Source organism: Urtica dioica, chromosome 10, assembly GCF_054948205.1.
Source record: "Urtica dioica subsp. dioica isolate 48M chromosome 10, U.dioica_male_clone48M_v1_H2, whole genome shotgun sequence".
NCBI classification, from domain to species: domain Eukaryota; kingdom Viridiplantae; phylum Streptophyta; class Magnoliopsida; order Rosales; family Urticaceae; genus Urtica; species Urtica dioica.
The window spans coordinates 18,449,736-18,471,236 of record NC_142765.1 but is presented as its reverse complement, the minus strand read 5'-3'; the positions used below and the strand labels follow the sequence as shown (position 1 = coordinate 18,471,236).

Below are 21,501 nucleotides of genomic sequence, written 5' to 3'. Positions count from 1 at the left end.
GAATAGTTGGTAGTATCATGCCTCTAATTCTTTCTCAGCGAGCATAACTCGTCCTATTGCGACTCTGAAGGACAATATAAAAGCTTTCGGACTTGAGGTGCCACTGTATCGTGGAAGGCGAACCTTTCCAGTATCTCCCAGTTGCACTTCAGTGATATTTCTGGCGAAAGGAGTTCGCCTTGTTTCTTCAACGAGACGATCTATCTCGGGAGCCGAGCTGGTCGCAGAATGAAATTCTGAACGAACAGCTCTCAGCTCGGCCGTTATAGATTCCTTGAACCTGTCCAGTTCGGTCATACTGGGTTCGCCACTATGAAAGAGGCGAGGACCCGATTGTGCCGGAGTGTCCGCGGTTGCACCTACCGGGCCATGATGGGTCTGATTCATCCCGCCAGATCGCTGGAGGGCGAGGTCCTGAATTAGTCGAAAAAGACCCGGACGGTGCTCCCCCGAGCGGTGGCGGAGGGAGTCCGGAAGGATCGATCGTGACTTCTGTCGCGACCTCGCCAGCAGTCCCCCCAAGCTGAAAGCTTGTGATGGGAGACTGGTCTGTTCCTCGGGCGACCTGTATCACAGAGAAATCCAGACGGACTCCGGGAGGGATAGCTCGGCTTGTTTGCGCAACCGAGGTTGCTTGGCGAGCTGACTCAGAGGCGTTCATATCTCTGGATCCCCCTTGAGGATCCGGGGTGTTTTGAGGAGTCGAGAGAGTATTCAACCGGTCATTAAGAGCACGGTTGGTCTCGGCTTATTCATCTATCTTTTTGGTCAGCATATCCAGGATTGCCCTGATCCCCGGGGGGATCTCATCTCCGGATTCGTAATGAGTCGGAGTGGAAGACATGATAAATTTTTTTTTATGAACTGCTTCTTCCGAGGTTGGTCTTTCTGAAGAATGTTCCCAAAGACGGCGCCAAATTATTGATGTCGATTTTTAGATCGATCAACAATCACAAATGAAAAGCGAAACGATAGAATATTTTAAAGGGGTTTAGAAAGACGTCGTATAAGAAACAATTCAATTATAAAGAACTATAATAATATACGAATATTAATTAATTTTATTTATTTAGAGAAGGTTACAAATGGACGAGGGGACGAACTTAACAGGTCGAACTCAAGATCGTGAATATAAGAATACAAAATAGAATTAATTGAAAACTGAGATGTAGAGCTTGCATGTGCGAAAATCGTCATCTCCTCTTCTATATATAGGCGAGATGGAAATTTCTGGCCGAAGACACGTGTTACTTGATTCACACTCTTCGCCAAGGCTGAAGTCGTCCGAGGTCCGGTCTTCGCGGCATGGTCTGCTCTTTGATTGACCGATCCTTCTGACCAGGAAGACGTGGCCGAACTAGAGTTCTTCATCGGGCCGGAAAGCGTTGCTGGACTTGGGCCGATCTGCCGAGAGCGAACTAGGCCCATAATTGATTTTGTGGGCCGGTCTTGAACTAGACTATGGGCTTTAGTCGGGCCAAAGCCCATCCGAAATAATATTAAATATTTGATTTTTTGTACCCCCACAACCGTTTCTTAGGAGATCAATCATTCAAATTTCTTGGCAGGACCGTCTAGGAACATTTATGGGCCCAGGTCGAGCTAGGATTCGGTCTTCACTGAAGAATCCCTCGCTATTGTCTTGGGCCGATCTCGCCTGCGCCTGGGACTTTTAGGCCGAACTAGGCTTTGGGCCGAACTAGCGATCATCTTGAGCCCCTTTGGGCCGAACTTGCTTTGGGCCTAGTTGGTCCAACTAGCCTAGTGGAAGGGGACGATATCCACTCCCACAATCAGTCCCACAATATCTTTTATATTATAAGATTGGATAATATATAAGATACTTTTAGGTTTACCAAGATTTCTCATAATCTAGTTGAAATCTAACGAAATATTCGAGTATTTCTACTTTTTGGTTGTTTCGGGGCACGCGCCAAGGACACGTGTCGTCACATCCGTGCCTTGGGAACCCCAAGATTTCCATGATCATTGCGATTCTTTCGGGATTCTAAACTGTCGATTTGACGCTTAAATAGAACCCTGATTCTTCGATTTTCTTCATTAATATCAACCCATTCGCCGCCTAGAGGTAAAAATCGCGACTCTTTTCTTCGTCTTCTTCTTTCTCTCTTCTTGAGTTTCCAGTTTCTGCCATTGCTTTTGCGGAGAAATCTTGACTTTTTTCTTTTTCTTCTTTGTTGTATTAGCGAATTTTTAGGTTCTCCTAAGCTTAATCGACCCTTATCCCGAGTTCTTGTTCTTCATTTTTCCCTTCTTTGAAATCAACCTTCCTGTAAAGAGAAATGTCGGCATCCGACAAGAAGAGCGAGGATCCCAACAGCGAGTTGCTGTTGTCGTCGTCATTGACGAAGCGCGACCTAGCCGACATGGGGGAGCGATACAATTTCCCTGATGGGTTGAGGGTGAAAGTAGGAGGCCAGTCCGCCGATCGAATTATCCGTGGGTATGTTTGTGCAAACCAGGTATTTTTCGAAGAGTGCGGGCTGCGTTTCCCTATCCCCCGACTGCTCATCGAGTTTTGCGACCGTCTGGGCCTATAGTTCGCCCAAATGTGTCCGAACTTTGTGCGTCAAGTGATGGCGCTACTACTATTGTCTAAAGAGGTTGGAATCTCTTTAGACGTTAATGATCTCGACCGCCTGTTGGTCGCGAAACGTAACTCGAAGCACCATCCGGTGTACTTCTACTTGGCGAACCGACCTCGTCAAGGGATCGTTACCGACCTCCCAGGCAAGGATAAGAACTGGGGCTCGAAATACTTATATTTCGAGATCAGTGAAAAGACGGTCGAGGTGGTGAAGAACTGTCTGTCTGTCCAGTGGAAGACGGACTGTGGTAATTATGAGGGTTTTATTGGCGATCTGCGAACTGGCTAGTGTATTCCTAGGATGAACTGATGCCTTGTCGTTTGTTTTGCAGAGAAGATTGTCGTCTTCTCGTCGGATACGTTTGATCGTAAAGTCCAGAAGCTGCGTGCCTGCGAGGTCTCTTGGAAATCCTTCTCCGAAGCTCGATTCATAGCAGCCGGTCTTTGGCCCGCTCTTTCTTCAGGTCGGTCTTTATTTCCGAATTTTGTATCTTATTTTGTATACACATTTTTTTTTATCAATTGTCTCCCTTCAAACGACTCTTCAGACGATCTCTCCTCCTCGTCTGAGATGAATAACGAGGATGTTGATTGGCGAGCTAAGAAGAAGGCCCTCAGAGTGGCCAGCGAGATTGGAGCCGCGTCCGGATTGGCCGAGAAGGCCACCTCTTCTGCCCCGATGGCACCGACCTCTGCCCCTGGCTTCCAGGAGCTCTCGGTCGTGCTGCCTCCGGCCACGCTACTCGTCGAGCTTGACGACGAGATCGAGACCGCCAAGACCCCCCGCTGGGGTCGTCCAGGCTTCTAGTGCCGAGGTCGCGAAGGCTTCGGCCGCTGTGGCTAAGTCCACGGCAGCTCCGCCTCTCAGGTTAAGAGGAATGGGACGGAGGGCGTTCCCCAATAGTAGAGCGACCCAAAGAAAGGTCGAACTGATGATCGCGGGAAAGCCGTGAAGGGACCTGCCCAGCAATCCCGCCAGTCGACCTCGCAACCCGGCCAATCGTAGGGGTCTCCACCGGGCTCCTGCAAGTTGGCGTTCAACTGCAACCTCGATAAGCCGGTCTGCGACGATCCAGCGGCAGCGGCGGCGTGCCTCATGCGTCAATTCAACTTTCCCGAGTACCGACTTCCAATGGTCTCGAGGATGCATGAGGTGAGCTATTATCGTTATGTCAGCGTGGCGGGTTCTCGGGTAAGTTTTATCTCCATACGTTGCCTTTCATATCATTTCTCAGGGCTAACTCGTGTTTTTGCAGTTCATGGACGAGTTGAACAAAGGCTTCCTGGGGTATGAGGTGATGTACGACCGTCTATCCCAGTCGAACCAGGACTTGCGGACGAAGCTGAAGGCCTCCGAGGATGAGCTCGCCAAATTCCAGGGTTCTCTCGGCCAAATAGACCTCATTATCGCCGAGGCAGAGGAGTACGCTCATCGTCAAAAGGATCTAGAGGATCGCCTCCAAGATTTTGAGAGGACACGGGTCGAGCTGAAGAATGAGCTTGACCTGGCTGAGGCCTCCCACCATAACCTTGAATCCGAGCTGGACCGGGTGAAGGCTGAACTGGCCAAGGAGAAGGCGGGAAACCGTTCCTTGTACCGAGCTTATCGGTCGGCTAGGGACGATGGCGTCCGTTCGGGAAGGAAGGCCGCTGGGGCGAAGTACAAGGGGGCGTTGATAGCTTACCGCCAGTTCGTCACGGCCGGGAGGAAGAGGACGACCATCATGCGTAACCTCGACCAAGCCAAGGCAGCGTCGTCGATCTTCCAGGAGGTCGTCAACAAGGAGATCACCGATGCCCCTGCCGAGCTGTAGGAGGCTAAAGACGAGCTTGTGAAGCTTCAAGCTGAGCTTGACGACGTGCCTTTGCCTTCTCTCGCTAGGGCCGAAGATCTCGAGTTCACTCCTTATGAGGATCGCTCGCCTCCCGACGCGCCAGCGCCTGAGACTTCTGAGGTCGTGGACTAGTTCGGCTCGATGCTCGACAGCTCGGATGTCGTGCTCGCGTCGATCGACGAAGCTGGGGAGAACTCGAAGGAAGCCGAGCCCACCAAGGAAAAGTCAGCCTAGATTCGCCTCGACTCTTTTTTTTTAAGTTTAAATAATCAGTTTTTGGGCCCCTGCGTGGGCATATTTCTTTTGGCCCGGAATTTGGGCAAGTTCGTTTTCTTCTCTATTTTATTCGAACATATCCCATGACTTTACTTTTCCCTTATTAAATGCCATGGATGTTTTTTGTTATATTTTTTTATGCTTCCCTTAGATAGTAATTACTTATAAATAGTAACTAATTATCTTTGACCAACGTCTTAATGCTCGTGTGTCTGAATAAACGTGCTTATTGTTGTCAATGGTGCCCACAAGAAGAGTTGTAATCTTTATTTGGTACATTTGATGTAATAAAGTCTCACGAAGACTCTTGCTTGTAATTGCTTATTCATTAATAAAAGGTTGACACGTTCATTCATTCTTCCTTGTCTGTTTGAAGCTTTATGATAAAACATTAGTCTTTAGTCCATAAATAAACTAAACAACTTACGAAGAGACAAATGTAGATTTGCATGAACAAACTCTTCGTAGTCTGCTTAAAACGATATATTCGCAATCTAAGGGTCAAAGGACTATTGACCTCAGTACGATTGTTAGGAGAATCTATGATGTCTGGTTATGGGGCATTGAGAGTTGGAGACTCTATAGTTCTTCCAGGTATCTTTCGAAGGTACTGAATTGACCAGTGCACTTCTAGAGACAAAATAAGAACAAACCATTTAACCTCTTATGTCTCGAAGTCACTACGTATGAATTGCATCGTGCTTACCTTAATCCTGAAATGAGACATGTCATTTCATAGCTTACGTATTCTCATTTGAGAAAGTCAGAGTTCGGACTCACTATGTGATTCCGAACAGGACCTATTGGTGAAGTACTAAGTTATGAAGATGTCATGAGTAACTTTGTGAAGTTCTCATAGATATGGAATTCATGTACAAGATTGCTGAAATACAATGTTTATCACCTCATACTTTGTTCCTTGGAATGTGAATAAATGAACTGGCCAGTGTCTAAACTGAGTCTTGAATCTTTTGGATGAAACAATGTGACTTGTTAGCTCCTCGTCAATACATTGTTTCTAACTTATTCACAAGCGACAAAGGAGTTGAGGAAATAACAGCTAGAAGGGTAAAATGGTAATTTTGTAAATCCTGACTAGCTGGTGATATTCATAAAGGGTAAACATTGATAATATTATGTGGATCCACTCATTATAATTAGGTTGAATTCTTGAGTAGAAAATAAATTCATTTGAACCGAGAGATTTTCAGTGTCAACTCTTTAGTTGAGTCAGTTGGCATTAAGCTAAACTTGGAAAAGGTTTGTGAACTTTTGAGTCCAAGTATTTAGCTCAAGCTTTGTTTATTTGGATCCATGAGGTCACTGTCACAAATCATATCGAGTAGGAATAGTTAAACTAGAAGCTAAGTCAAAACAAGAACGAGACAAGTTTTACGAAAATTGTCAAAGGGTAATTTTGTCTTTTTGGACATGGCATGAAATGAATGTCAATAAATTTTTTGACATGGTCATATGATGACTTAAATCACTCGGCCATGATGTGTTCATTGGGCCTTGTGAATTAATTTCATTTCATAGAATTTTACTTGAAAATTCTTAATGGGCTTTTCTTATGTTGTCATGAACAAGTAAAGAAAAATCTAGAAAGGCTTTCTAGAAGCCTTTTTGGCCGTCCAACCCAAGGAAATGGGAGATAAAATTCGTGCATCCCTTAGTGTGAAAGAGAGTTTATTTTGTGCATTAATGTATGAAGATACTTGCCAAAAGAAAAAGAGGAAACAAATTCCCTCTAAGAGGAAAGGGAATTTCGGCCAAGGCATAAGGGAAGCAAAAGAGGAAACAAATCCAAGGCTTCTAGAAGCCTTGTTTGGCCGCCCAAATGAAAGAGGAAATAAGGCAATTTTGCTCATGAATATGTGATATTCTATAAAAGAGGAAACTACCTTATTGAAGGTAAAGCCTCTCCTATAAATAGGGGCATTATTCTTCTCATTTCATTCATTCCAAGTTTTAGAGATTTGAGAGCTTCTCTCTCTAGACTTGGCCGATCCTCTCTCTCTCTCTCTAGTTATTTTTTATTTTTGTTTTGGCACCTAGGTCCTCATTTGACCTAGTGATTTTAGCTCTTCGACTCTTAGACTTCTTCTAGAGTCGTTGTGTTTAAAAGTGCTCACTCACTAATTCTTTTTCTCTCGAGTGATTTAGTGATAGAAACTTTCGTGGTTGCTCGCCCCGAGGAAAGAAGAGAGACGTGCTGCGAGGGGAGACGAACGTTGCAACCTTCCAAAAGCTTCTCAACGTTCAAGCTTCTAAAAAGGTTAGTAAATTTAATATGCTCATAATAGTTTCTTTTACGTGTACTTGCACTTTGTCTAGGTTAGTAAAATCGTTTTACTTGTCAAAAGAAATTTTTTAAAATTCCGCCGCTTACCGAAGCGTTAAACTTTTTCTTAAATCCTAGATCAATTCCAACACTTATTGATTAAGGCGCTTATTCTTCACAGCTTATTTGTACGATGTGTTTCGGCCATCGAAAGTCGAACCCCTAGTCGTATCGGGATTATGTATATGGCATGCCTCTAGGTTACGCCTCATACATGATATATTTTTTGAACCGAAACTCTAAGTCTTTCTTCGTTCTTGAGTAAGGCTTAGAGTGGTTTATCGTACACTACGCATGAACAAAGCCTTAGACATTTTTGCTTGCGGGTGTAGGTCGAATCTACCATGCTTGGCAAATTGATTTGAATCGAACTTGTTCGTTCCAAGTTTCTCTCGTTTATATAAGGCGGGGGCTGAACCTTGTCACAAGGTTGCCTACATACCCATGTTTGGGATCAAGCCGTTGCGTAGTTCGATTGTTATGATATTACTCTTAATAGTAATATTTTTTTAGGTTCATGATATTCCAATATCTCAGTACTGGGATACCATCGAGCGTTTCAAGCTTGTAAACACCTGTTCTTGGGATTCCCGTGACTCGGTATGGTCCTTCCCAGTTTGCTCCCAATTTTCCGGCGTTTTCTTCGGCCCTATTCAGATACACTTTTCTCAACACGAGATCTCCGGTGTTAAATTCCCGGAAGTTGACTCCTTTGTTGTAGTATCGGGCGATGGATCGTTGGTATAAATTCATGCGTGTCAATGCTTGGTTTCTCCTCTCGTCTGTTAAGTCGAGGGAATCGCACAACATTTTGTTTTTAGTTTCTTCGTGATCATTCGCGTATATGGTGTGAATTGTTCGAATCTCGTGTTTGATGGACAATATTGCTTCAACCCCGTAGACAAGAGAATATGGGGTTTCCCCGGTGGGCCTTCGTGGACTCGAGCGGTAGGCCCACAACACTCCAGGGAGTTCGTCGGCCCATCGCCTTTTTTTGGCTAAAAGTTTCTTTTTCAGGTTACTAACAATTGTTTTGTTGGTAGCCTCAGCGTGTCCGTTCCCTTGTGGGTATCGGGGTGTTGAGAATCGTAAGGTGATTCCTTCTGCTGCACAGAAGCGTCGGAACTCCTTTGATATGAATTGTGAGCCGTTGTCTGTGATTATCTCTTGTGGCGTTCCATGTCGACAGATTATGTTTTTCCAAATAAATTTTTTTTACGTCCACATCCCTTATTGAGGTGAATGCTTCGGCTTCAACCCACTTGGAAAAATAATCCGTTGTGATAAGGAGGAATTTCAGTCCTCCCGGCGCATTGGCTAGGGGGCCGACGATATCCATGGACCATTTCAGAAATGGGTACGGAGCGGATATGGAGGATAGTTCCTCGGCTGGTTGCTTGATATTTGGGGCGTGCTTTTGGCACTGGTCACATTTCCGTGAGTGTTGCTCACAGTCGGCGATCATGGTTGGCCAAAAGTACCCTTGATTTTTTATTTTAACAGCTAGGGCCCGTCCGGCCGCGTGGTTCCCATATTCTCCTTCGTGTATTACGGAAAGGATACGTTTGGACTCTTCTTTTCCTATGCATCGTAAGTATATTCCGGAGAAACTTCTTTTAAAAAGCACTCCGTCTATTATGGAGAATCTTGCGCTTTGGGTAATTAGTTTTCGGCGCAATTGCTTATCTGTCGGGGTGTGGTCTTCGGAGATATATCTTATTATATCCCTTCTCCAGTCCCCCTCTTCTATTATCACCATTATGCTTGCGCTTTTGGTAGTGATAGAAGATTGTTTTATTGCCTCGACCGGTATGATTCGGCTTACTGCAGGGTCGGACGTTGAAGCTAAGGCGGCGAATGCGTCAGATGTGGTGTTTTCTCCTCTAGGGATGCGGGTTAATTCGAATTTTTCGAATTGATCTGTCATTTCCTTTACTAATTGTACGTATGCCTCCATACGCTCGTCTCTTGTTTCGAATTCTCTGCTGATTTGATTCGCAACGAGCTGCGAGTCGCAGAAAGCGGATATGAATTTTGTTCCCATAGCCTTTGCTAGGCGCAATCCTGGGATTAGTGCCTCATATTCGGCTTCGTTGTTTGAGGCGGTGAAATCCAAGCGGAAGGATTATTCAATCACTTCTCCGTGCGGCGATACCAGGTGTATCCCAATCCCAGCCCCTTGTTTTGTGGAGGAACCATCGACTTTGAGGGTCCAAATTCTGGCGTTTTCCGTGGTCTCGCTTTCATTCGCGGGGAGCTCGATAAGGAAATCGGCTAGAACTTGTGACTTCGCGCAGGTTCAAATGCGATATTCGATATCCTATTCACTTAACTCTACGGCCCATTTAGTTAATCTCCCCGATTGATTAGGGCTGTGGAGAAATGAGCGCAAAGGTTGAGTGGTCATCACCATTATCGAGTGGGATTGAAAGTACGGTCGCAGCTTTCGAGCCGCTGTGACGACGGCCAGAGCTAATTTTTTCCATTGCTGGATATCTTGTCTCGGCGTCAACGAGTGACATGCTTATGTAGAATACTAGTTTTTGGTCTCCTCGTTCTTCTCTGACGAGTACTCTGCTGACCACGGTGTGCGATACGACGACATACAAGTAGAGGGGCTCTCCCACTTCGGGTTTGGCTAAGATCGGAGGCTCGGCGAGGTATTGTTTCAGTTGCTCAAATGTTTCTTCATACTTTTCGGACCATTCGAACTTCTTGTTTCCTCTTAAGAACTTATAGAAAGGCAAACATTTATCAGTCAATCGAGAAATGAATCGGCTAAGGGCTGTCACGCGTCCCGTTAGTCTCTGGATTTCTCTTTTGTTCCTGGGGGAAGGAAAACTTTGGAGTGCTTGTATTTGGTCTGGGTTTGCCTCAATCCCTCTTTGAGTTACCATGTATCCGAGGAACTTCCCGGAAGATACTCCGAAGGTACATTTGGATGGGTTTAATTTCATTTGGTATTTGTTCAGCACTTTGAAACATTCTTCCAAATGTGAGACGTGGTCTGTTTCTCATAATGATTATACTAATATGTCGTCGCTGTAGACATCCATCGTCGTTCTTATTTTGTCGGTAAACATTTTGTTCACTAATCGTTGATATGTGGCTCCCGCGTTTTTGAGCCCGAAAGGCATCACCTTATAGCAATAGATGCCTTTGTCAGTTGTGAAAGCAGTCTTCTCTTGATCATTTGGATGCATAAGGATTTAGTTATACCCTGAGAATGCATCCATAAATGACAAGATTTTATGGCCAGCGGTGGCTTCCACCAAGCGTTCGATGTGTGGTAGCGGAAAGCTGTCTTTAGGACAAACTTTGTTTAGATCGGTGTAGTCGACGCATACGCGCCATTTACCGTTCTTTTTTCTAAACGACAACGGTGTTGGCGAGCCAATCGGGGTATTTTACTTCGCGTATTAAACCGGATTTTAAGACTCGTTCCACCTCTTCGTTGACCACCTTAGTCCTCTCTGGGCCGAGTTTCCTACGCTTTTGTTTTACGGGCTTATAACTAGGGTCGACGTTGAGTTGATGTGCGGCGATTTTGAGGTCTATACCTGGCATGTCCTCCTGTCGTCCATGTAAACGTCTTCTTGTTTTTCTTCAAGAATGCTATTAATTCTCGGCGTATACTTCTTTTCAACTTGGCCCCGATGCCCACACATCTCTCGGGGTCAGTTCCGTCGACCTGAACTTGTACTATCGACTCTACACTAGGCTAATCTTTCTCCTCTGAATTTTCCATCGGAGGCGGACGGGTGATTTCGTTTCCGATGGCCATTAATTGATATTAGCCTCCGTTGGTTTCATCGCCGGATGGACCTTCCGAATTGTTCTCTTTTGGTTGGTGCTTTTTGACGATCCTTTTATTATTATTCATATAGCAAATTCGGGATGCCTCATGGCTCCCTCTGATTTCTTGTATCACGTTGGGAGTCGGGAAACGTACGCATATGTGGTAGGTTGATGGTACCGTCCTCATCCCGTGTATCCAGGGTCTTCCGAGGATGGCGTTGAACGGGGATGGGCAATCAAGTACGGTAAATTCGACCATCTGGTTTACGTCTCCGGCCCGCACGGGGAGTTCAATGATTCCTAGAGAGGGTGTTACCTCCTCATTGAAGCCGGATAGCTGGTTGGGTTTATGTTCGATTTCAGCTTCCTCGATGTTCATCCTATCCAAAGTGGTTTTGAATATAACATCTATAGAGCTCCTTCCGTCAACCAAGATCTTGGCTACTACGCAGTTACCCACTTCGAGTTCGATGATCAAAGCGTCGTCGTGGGGCCCGTATAGCCTTTTGGTGTCGTCCTCGTTGAATGAGATCGTGGTATCTTCTACCTTTTGGTACCCAGGTGATCTCGATCGGTATACCTATAAGTTGGCGTTGGTGTGCCTTAATCGAATTTACGCTATCCCTGCAAAACTTTGAACCTCCCATGATATAGTCGATTCGGGGTTTCGCTTGGGGCACGTCACTATCTTCCTCCTTTGCCCTTCCCCTCTTTGGAGAGGGATTTCCTCGGGCTCTGGTATTGTTAAATTCCTTTTTCTGGGGCGGTGTTCCCAGATCGACATTTTTTAGTTCTCCATTTTTGTACTTTTCAGTAAGTACCTTCCGAGCCACGACGCAATCCAGAGTGTCATGCCCGTAGTTCTTGTGGAAATCGCAGTACTTTTTCTTATCACGCGGCCATTTCGGGGTGCCTCCTTCGGAACTTCCCTTGTCGTTTACGTTAAAGGCATGTTCTGAAGCGCCTGAAGGCTTCCTCCATTCATTGTTTCGGTAAGGCCTCATGCCAAGTGTCCTGGCCATGGCCGGAACACGTGTCATAGAAGGGACCTTCCTTGGATTATGTTTTTTTGGACAGGAGGGCCATTTCTTCCTCGACCTTCGCGTAGTTTGAGGCACGATGAATCGCATCCTCGATGGTGGGTGGCCTGTTTACAGTCATTTCCTCTCGGAATCTGGACTCGTGCCAAATTCCATTTTTTAGAGCGTTCAAAGCCGATTCTCCCTCCACGGAAGAGATTTTTGACATGACAGTTTTATACCTTGTCATGAAACTTTTCAGGGTTTCGTCTCGGGCATGTTGGGTGTTCCATAGGTCTGCCATGGTCGCTTCATCTTCCATTAACATCGAGTAGTGTTTTATGAAAGCGGCCGACAGTTGTTGAAAAGAACTTATCGACCCTTCTTCGAGACGTGAAAACCAATCTAAGGCGTTTCCTGACAGGTTCTCGGTGAATAACTGGAAGTATCCCGCTTCCCGTTCGTTATCTCTCAGACATGCTCGACCCATCACGATGCGAAAGGCCGTCACATATGTTTTCGGGTTGGAGGTACCAGAGTATTTGGGGAGTCTGATCTTTCCGGTGTCTCCGACTCTGACTTGGGTTATACACGGAGCAAAATGGGTTCGTTCGGTGTCTGCCACCAGCCGATCGATCTCGGGGGCCGAGCTCGTGGCATAGTGCATTCAGGAATCTACAGCCCGGAACTTTTCCTCCACCATTTGGCGAAAGGCGTTGAACGCGGGGTGATCATCCCTTGGAATTTCTGCGGCGAACTGTTCTCCCCCAGCTCGGACTTGTCCTCTCCGGGGGTTGTCTTCTTCCGGCCGAATTACCGTTCGAAATAGTTCGGTTCCTCTGGAACTCCTTCGTGAGGGAGGTTGATGACTTGAGGAACATATCCAGGAGGAGGACCTCCTGGAGACGGGGGCGGCAGGTCGCCTTGAGTCGGTCGAGCTTGCCAAATACTGGCCCTCGGCCTGTCCATCGAACTGACCAATTCCAGCCGTGTTGCTAGGACCGGCCGTGTCGGGCGACACCTGGATCCCGGAGAAGCTTAGTCGCCTTTCGGGTGGGGCAAACCTTCGTCCGTTTGCGGCGGGCGGACCGGTCGAACTCAGCAGGATAGCTCGCTCATCGTCGAGCTGCTCTTGAAGTGAAGATTGTGCAGCTGTCAGGCTATCAAGCTGGGATCGGGTTGATCTCTGGAATTCGGCGGTGGTTTCGACGAGTTTCAACAGAAGAGCCCTTGTCTCTGGATCGGCTCGAGAAATTGGGATTTCGTGCTCGTTGTTAGAAGACATCCTTTCAGATCCGATCTGTGTTCTTCGGCGTTAGGTTTCTAATAGCGTTTTCCTCAGACTGCGCCAAATTGTTGAGTCGATTTCTCGTCCCAACAATCTATACTAAGTTTATTTAAATTACCTTGTATATTTATTTTGTGAGGGAAGGGTCTCAGAATCCGATTATGAAGATCGAATCGAGATCCGAATGAAAATTACAAATAATGTAAATTTATAAAAGAAATGAACGAAAGAAAATTTCTTTATTGAATATCGAATACAAACCTTCGAAAATAAATGAGAATGAACAAGAAATCTAACAAATCGAAATATAATTAAATTGCTCTCTTTCTTAAAAAAAATCCAGTCCTCGTAAAATGAAGATGAAGTGAGCTTTTATAACTAGCTCGTCGATTCTCTTGTTTCTTCAGATTGATACACGTGTACGAGCAGAACCGGTCTTCGATCCTCCAATCTCGCGTACATCCCAATCTTTAGGCGATTTGACCGTTTCTTAGGAGATCAATCATTCGAATTACTTGGCGGGACCGTCTAGGAACATTTATGGGCCCGGGTCGAGCTAGGATTCGGTCTTCAGTGAAGAATCCCTCGCTATTGTCTTGGGCCGATCTCGCCTGCGCCTGGGATTTTTAGGCCGAACTGGGCTTTGAGCCGAACTAACGATCATCTTGAGCCCCTTTGGGCCGAACTTGCTTTGGGCCTAGTTGGTCCAACTCGCCTGGTGGAAGGGGACGATATCCACTCCCACAGTAACCCCATAAGAAACTTAGCCTCTAATGGTGTTCATAATCAACGCTAAACATAACAAAATAATTAAAAGCAATAAAATAAATATTGAAAGCAAAAGAGAATTCATATTGAATAAAATTGATGTTCAACAATAATTTAGAGCAATAAAATAAATAAAAGAAGAGAAGAAAGAAGAACAAATGAATTCGGAGAAGGAGAACTTGCCGGGTTGTCAATTCCGTCGAAGAACGCTTTTTTTCCTTTTCCAAAAGCTCTCAAGAACAACCAAACAATAGAAAAAAAAAAAAAAAACTTAAACAAAAGAAAATATGTGTTTTTGGAGCTTAAAGTCGAATATATAAGTCAAAAGGTGATTTTTGGAGCATATTAGGTCTTTGGAAGGGTTCAAATAGCCCAAAAACATCAAAACGGAAAGAAAGTCCGTCAAAATCCGAAAGAACGTGCGGCGCGCACTGCTAGTCTGGAGATCCGCATGGCGCGCACTGTTTTTGTATCAGTCGTATCTTCTTGCTCCGATGTTCAATTTTTGCAAATAAATATGTGTTGGAAAGTTAAGAGAGATCTCTATCCAATGGTGTAAAGAATTTACCCATAATCGTCACTTCAGAATCTCAAGTCATGCAGAAGAAGATGTTATATTTCTTGATTAGCTGTAACTCGTTTGAAAAATCTTCAAATCATTCCAAAGTTGTTCCATTGCCCTCAAAACACTTTTAGATCGTGATAAACCTCTGATAATAAAGAAAAACAAAAAATACATCAAAAACACCTAAAGGTTCGCTTCGATTCAAATCCGGAAACGAGCGATTTGTACTTATAAAACGCACTCATTAATATCATCAATTTCGGTGATCTCTCAAATCCACTTCTCTCATTGACTTCCAGCCAGGCAAACTCGCCCACTGTTTTTTTTTTTTTGCTATCCAAAAAAAACAATGGAGCAACTAAGAAAACAATTACGCTCCCTCAAAAATGATAGTCAAACAGAAAACAAGGTTTTAAGATCAGAATAATTTATGCTCCCAAATTACTTTATGCGCTTGCTTGCCATATATACTACCAGACTTTCTGCTCCAATCAGAATGTTTTTCACTTACAACAGTGAACTTCTAAAACAGCTTACTCTAAATTTAAAGAAATACAAATTATTTGTTTACTTTCAGCTTTCCTACTTTTCAACTTTTTTATTTTGGTAAAAATAATACAAAGCACTCATACATATATATATATATATATATATATATATATATATATACTAGTGTGGGAAACTTGCTTCGCACGTGTTTATTGTGATGTCAATTTTGTTGATTTTATACACATGTAAATACAAAAGGTAATTTATATACTGATATCGTTCAATATGAGTAGGCAGTGTAAAAAATAGGGAAAGTAGAAGTAAAACCAAATTGCAAAAAGACCTGTTTTATAAATCAACCAAAAAGATGTAGTCATTGGAATAGTGGCAAGATTACATCGGCTCCTCTCTATCAGAACATAAGAAAAATGTAAATTGAACTCAAAGCTATTAAACAGGGGGGACCACCACATCAACCCAATAATCTGGAATTAAAATCTGAATTGAGGAAATAGAAATATCCGAAACTTCAACTCAATTGCCTTCAATGAGTGTCGGAGCTACGTCTTTTCTTTCTTCTTCACCTGGTCTATAACAACATACTCTTAAACCAGTACTACTATAAACTTGCTTTTAGGAAGATATCTGATGGCTGTGACAATGCTAAGAACTCCAAAGGTGACTTTCTTGTTCCTCCACAAGAAGATATCAGCACTCACAAATGAGCATTCCTGATTTGTGAATAAATGTACCCAAGAAAAAACATATAAAAGCCTTTATTTTGCTAATTTAGGGGAGGAAAACTCGGCCACTTTCATTTTTTTTTTTTTTTTTTTTTTTGCTATCCAAAAACCAGCGGAACAACGAAGAAAACAATCGCGCTCCCTCAAATGTGTTAGTCAAATAGAAAACAAGGCTGTAAGATTAAAATAATTTATGCTCCCAAACTACTAAAACATCTTACTCTAAATTTAAAGAAATACAATTTATTTGTTTATTTTCAGTTTGCCTTCTTTTCAACTTATGACGAAACTGAGGAAGAAAATGACTCACCCGAATTCTTTATCTGCCGTGCAGGGGTTAAATAATTTCTCAAACACACTCAAATTCTCTTGAACTCCAAGCATGGAACTCTCAAGGGCCGCCATGCTATTATCCCAACTATTGCTCTGGTCATTTTTCGGTGCCACTTCGGCCGCAAGAAACGAAACAAACCGACTTTCGTCGCTCGAATTCAAGGCAAACGTGATCGACCCCCTCGGAGTTCTAAAAGCCTGGAACAAATCCACACACTTTTGTGAGTGGCCCGGAGTTACGTGCGGTCGTCGCCACCAAAGGGTCACTGCTTTGTTCATCGGTTCGAGCAGACTCGGCGGCTTTGTATCTCCCTTTTTTTCGGAAACATGAGCTTTCTCAAAAGTTTGAACCTCGACAAGAACAGCTTTGGCAACAAAATCCCAGAAGAGATTAGGCGTCTATATCGGCTTCGGCATCTGGACATGGATCGCAACTCCTTCAACGGCACAATCCCGGCCAACCTTACATGTTCTTTCAGTCTCCAACATCTTTTTCTACAGGGAAATAAGCTCCCTGGATTAGTCCCTTCGTAAATAAGTTCGTTGCGGAATCTCGAATTACTTGCTCTAACCTCGAACAATTTCCACGGTGAAATTCCAAGCTCTGTTGATAATCTTTCCAACACTCTCTCGGCGCTTGGTGTTGCTGAAAACCATCTGAGCGGGCATATTCCAAGCAGCCTTGGGCTGTTGAAAATGATGAACTTCCTTGAGTTCGGAGATAATTAGTTTAGCGGGACTGTCCCTCCCTCTATTTATAATCTATCCTTGATTAAACATTTTTCTGTTTTAATGAATGAGCTTCATGGAGAGCTTCCGTCTCACTTGGTTCACTTGTTCCTGCCAAAGCTCGAAACATTTTACTTCTACGACCATTAATTCAGTGGTCCATTTCCTGATATTTCAAATGCCTCAAACCTCATTTACTTTCAAATCCATATTAACCGCCTCACTGGAAAAGTTCACTCGTTCTCAAACTTGGCCAATTTGAAGAAACTGCTCATCAACGAAAACATTCTTGGAAGCGGCAAGGACGACCTTGACTTCTTTTCTTCCGTGGTTAACCCCACAAATTTGGAATATTTTGACATCAGTTGGAATAATATTGGCGGGAAACTACCCGAATGCGTTGCTAACTTCTCAACTAATATTAAGTACATGATATTTGGAAATTTGGTGAACTTGGAGTCGTTGGCCTTTGAATACAATCAAATGACTGGTCCATTGCCAAGCTCACTTGATAAACTGAAAAAGTTGGTTGAAATTAATTTAAATAGTAATAAATTCTCCCATACCATTCCATCTTCTATTGGGAATCTGTCAACGCTCATTTATTTAAACTTTAGATCCAACAACTTGACCGGAGTTGTACCTTCAAGCCTAGAAAAATGTAGGACCTTGACATTCTTGTCTCTTTCTGGAAACAATCTTCGTGGTCCCATTCCGAACCATTTCGAAAGAAGTGGTTAGTTTATCATCAAATTCTCAAGGTTTATATTTGTACCGGAACATTTCACTAGCTCCATACCAAACGAAGTTGGTAAATGTCGCACTTAAACCCATATTCGGTGCTACATATCGCACCGGATACTCATCCGGATGACTAAAAATTTCGCTAATGTTTAGTGGTATTCGGTGCGACGACGTCGCACCTAATATGAAATTGTCGCACCTAAAAGTATTAGGTGCGACATTCGTCGTACCGAAATGTATTAGGTGCGACAAATGCCGCACCCAATGAGTTTTAAAATTAAAGTTATCAGCCAAATCCAGCCGATTTTTTTTATCTGGGATTTCATATTAGGTGCGACATTGTCGCACCCAATATGAAAAGGGGTTATAACCCGAGCCGCCTTCTCTTTCACTCGTTCACTCATTTCACTAATTCACTCTCAGCCTTCTCTCTCGCCGCCCAAGTCTTCTCCCTCTCCACTGCCCTCTCTCTCACCGACACCGCGAAGTCGCCGTCGCCATTCTCCTTCAAATCTGCTATCTCCGCCGTCCCCCTCCATTCCCCGCTCTCCCTCAACCCGCGCCGTCCCTCCGAGCCGTCCGACCAAACGATGTCAGGTACATCCCCCCTCTCTCTCTCTGTCTCACCGTCTCTCAATCTCACTCTGTCTCTCTCTCTTCCAGCCCCGTCGGCCGTGACCAGCCCGCCCGCCGCCTTGACCAGCCCCCCGCCCCGAGCCTCGGTGAACCGACGCGTAACCGACCCAAGCCGCGCGCCTCAGCTGAGCCGGACCCCCTCAACGACCCGCTTCATCCTTGACGACGAGCCCGCCCCGCGACCGTGGATGTATGAGTTCCCCTCGTTGATGTTTTGGTCTCGGAATTTGTTTTATTGGCCATGTGGTTTAGGAATTGATTTTGGATTTGATTTTTTTTTTTGGAACGTGATTGGATTGGTTAGAGATTTTGGATTGGTGAGATTTTGGATTGGTTAGAGATTTTGGATTGAAATGTTTAATTTATTTTAGTTTTAGATTATCGTAATTATTTGAATTGAAATTGAAATTGAAATGTTTATGTGATTGTTACTTAGTAATTTCGTTAGTTAAGTTGAATTGAAATGTTTAATTTAGTTTAGTTTTAGATTATCGTAATTATTTGAATTAAAATTTAAATGTTTATGTGATTTAATTAGTTAAGTTAATTTACTATTTTTCGACGGCTAATTAGTTTAATGGATATATGTTGAGTTGAATTGGTTGTTTAATTTGATTGCAATTTGTTGAAAATTTGATTAATTAATTAGTAACATGTTTAGATAGATTAATTAGTAATATATATGAATAGGATAGTCTTGGTTCGTTAAATATGTGGTTTTTTTTAAATTGCAGATTTTGGTTAGTCAATATTATAGGGGAAACTCTACTGAATTTCTGGTAGAATAAAACGTATTTGTCAAAAAATTTACTCTTTCGACAATTTATTTTAACGAATTTCTGCAGGATGTCTACTTCAGGTCAGGACCCATCAGGAGGAGATCGTGATCCCCCACAAATGCCGAGGAAGAAGCGGGGACCAACGACTGGCCTCGTTTCTGCGAGAGCTAGTGTTGGGACCCCTAGAGCGAACATAGTTCGCTACGATCAGACACAACAGGTGTTCTACCAAGACGTCAGGGAGCAAAATCCGTTGATCGGGACATTCCAAAACCGATTAGGAAAACCTGATCAAGAGTACCATTCCAATCGACCTCCCAGACTGGAATCATGTGCATGCGCAGAGTGTGGCGGCTCTTATGAACTCGATTCATAATGAGTACCGCTTCGTTTACGCTCATCCCGACACTGGCGAGCTTGTGTCTGCAGATCCTATTCGCACCGAGATTGATGTGGCTATCATTCGCGATGCGAAGAGGATGCGCCGTGGCCAAAAGTCGAGGTTGTCGCAGCTCTTCTTCAAGATATTTTGCGGGAGTAAGGATCTCGCTAAAAACGAAACTCCCGAAGGCTATAACCAGGAAGCCTGGTTGAAGGCAATAGAGACGTTCGACTCGCCGGAGCATAAGGTATGAGTTGAACTTCCGATGTATATTTGAATTTCTTACTATTGAACTTAATGAATTTATGTCTCGCATGCAAAGTCTGTCCACAACCGGAAAAATTCGAAGAAGAAGAAGACGAAGGCGAGCCAAGGGTCGCTTAGTTTTTTTGGTCATCGCTCGAGGAATGTAAGTCGCTTAATATTAATATGCAATATATATGTGATTCATATTTTAATGTTGAAAAATTACAGCGAATGGAAGATGGGAGTATGGGCTCGGCTTTGGCGATATGGTCAGAAAAACACCATGACGCCAAGGGATCGTGGAGGACGGACTTCGCGAAATCGCAATTTGTAAGTTATTTGTTTTATTTACCATATTTAATTACTTAAATTATTCTTATCTGATAAGTTTTTGTGGTTTTTTTTAAGGATAAAATCACCGCCCAGACGATAGATATTTTGCGGCAAGCGGAGGAGCGAAACACCGTGATCTCCCAAGAAGATGCAGAGATGTACGCGATGCGTGACGTTTTAGGAGTACGCAGAGACTGGGAAGTCGGTTTAGGGCCTTCGATCTCAAGGTCATCGTTGGGTGTTGCCCAAGTGCTCAATAGAGGCTCATCAAGTTCGTCATCTCAGACCGATCCATTGGTTGCCGAGATGCGAGCTCAGATGGATGCTAACAGGCCGAGCTGCAGGAGATGCGACAACAGATCGCCTTCCTAACCCAGATGCATAACAACCTCCGCCTGCACCGCAACCAGGTGGCACTGATCACCAGACGCCAGGTTCCACGCCAGGTTCTACGCCTGGTTCTATGGATTTTCTGCGAGACCGTCCTTACGGAAGCGGCGGAACGAGCGGCAGCGCGTCAGGCAGCGGTGGACGAGGACGCGGAAGCGGTTCCCGAAGTTCTTGCAACTTATTCGGTAGAGGGAATTCTACTATCGATAAGTTGTATAGGAAAAAAAACTAGGAATTCATGTTTTCGATTTTTTAGAATGAATTTGTATTTTTAGTTAAGAATTATATTTTCAGAATATTATTTCTAATTTAGAATTTTGTAATTTTTTATTTAATTCTAAATGAATTTTGATTTTATTTTCTAATTTCTAATTTTGTAGTTTTTTTTAATAAAAATAACATATTCGGTGCGACATGTCGCACCGAATATTATGGTGGGAAGGGTATTAGGTGCGACAATGTCGCACCCGATATGAATTACCAGCAAATTTTTATAAATTTGGCAGGAAAATAGTTTGAGCATTAGGTGCGACATGTCGCACCTGAAAATGTCGCACCTAAAGGTATGATTGTTAGGTGCGACATGTCGCACCTAATTCCTTTAGCGACAGGCTTTTAAGTCGCACCTAATAAATTATTAGGTGCATATGAAGTATTTGGTGCGACAATTGTCGCGCCGGATGACTGTTTTTGTCCTAGTGTTAGTTAATTTTGGTATTTTTGATTTGTCAAAATACAAACTATCCAGAAAAATACCGGAAAGTCTTGGGATATGTATGGTTTTGAAGTACTTGTACTTAGAAGGAAATTCGTTGCGGGGGAGTATTCCCAAGTCTATTAGTCACTTAGGGAGTTATGGAGATTGACTTTTCTAGCAACAACTTGTCCGGAAAGTTTCCAATAGATTTGAGGAATTTATATTTATTAATAGAACGCGTAAACTTTTCTTTCAATAATTTTGAAGGCGAAATTCCCAACAAAGGGATCTTCACAAACGCAAGTGCCTTCATGGTTGAGGGAAATTCAAGGCTATGTGGAGGCATAGCTAAATTAGGTTTGCGTAAATGCCCTCCCAAGTCGAACAAAAAGCACAAACAGTCCTTTAAGCTAATTATGTCAGTTGTAAGCGGACTTGTTGCAATATTGATTCTAGCTCTGTTGTCGGGGTTGCTTCTTCGAACAAGGAAAAGAACAAG

At 43.7% G+C, this 21,501-nt stretch overlaps 1 protein-coding gene across 1 annotated transcript; it reads right to left on the bottom strand.

Moving 5' to 3' along the window:
• Positions 1 to 10,856: 10,856 nt before the first annotated feature.
• Positions 10,857 to 11,883, bottom strand: LOC149383708 (uncharacterized). The gene is made up of 2 exons (XM_089627888.1): positions 11,479 to 11,883; positions 10,857 to 11,408 (listed from the first exon to the last, which is right to left on the bottom strand). Exons 1-2 carry the CDS (start codon positions 11,881 to 11,883, stop codon positions 10,857 to 10,859), a joined length of 957 nt encoding a protein of 318 aa, XP_089484014.1.
• Positions 11,884 to 21,501: the final 9,618 nt, after the last annotated feature.

Excerpts from the sequence above, each read along its gene's own strand:
- LOC149383708 (XM_089627888.1), bottom strand. The coding sequence starts at position 11,883 with ATGGCCAGGACACTTGGCATGAGGCCTTACCGAAACAATGAATGGAGG. Across the intron at positions 11,409-11,478 it reads CAAAGTTTTGCAGGGATAGC|GTAGAAGATACCACGATCTC; the intron begins GTAAATTCGATT and ends GGGTACCAAAAG.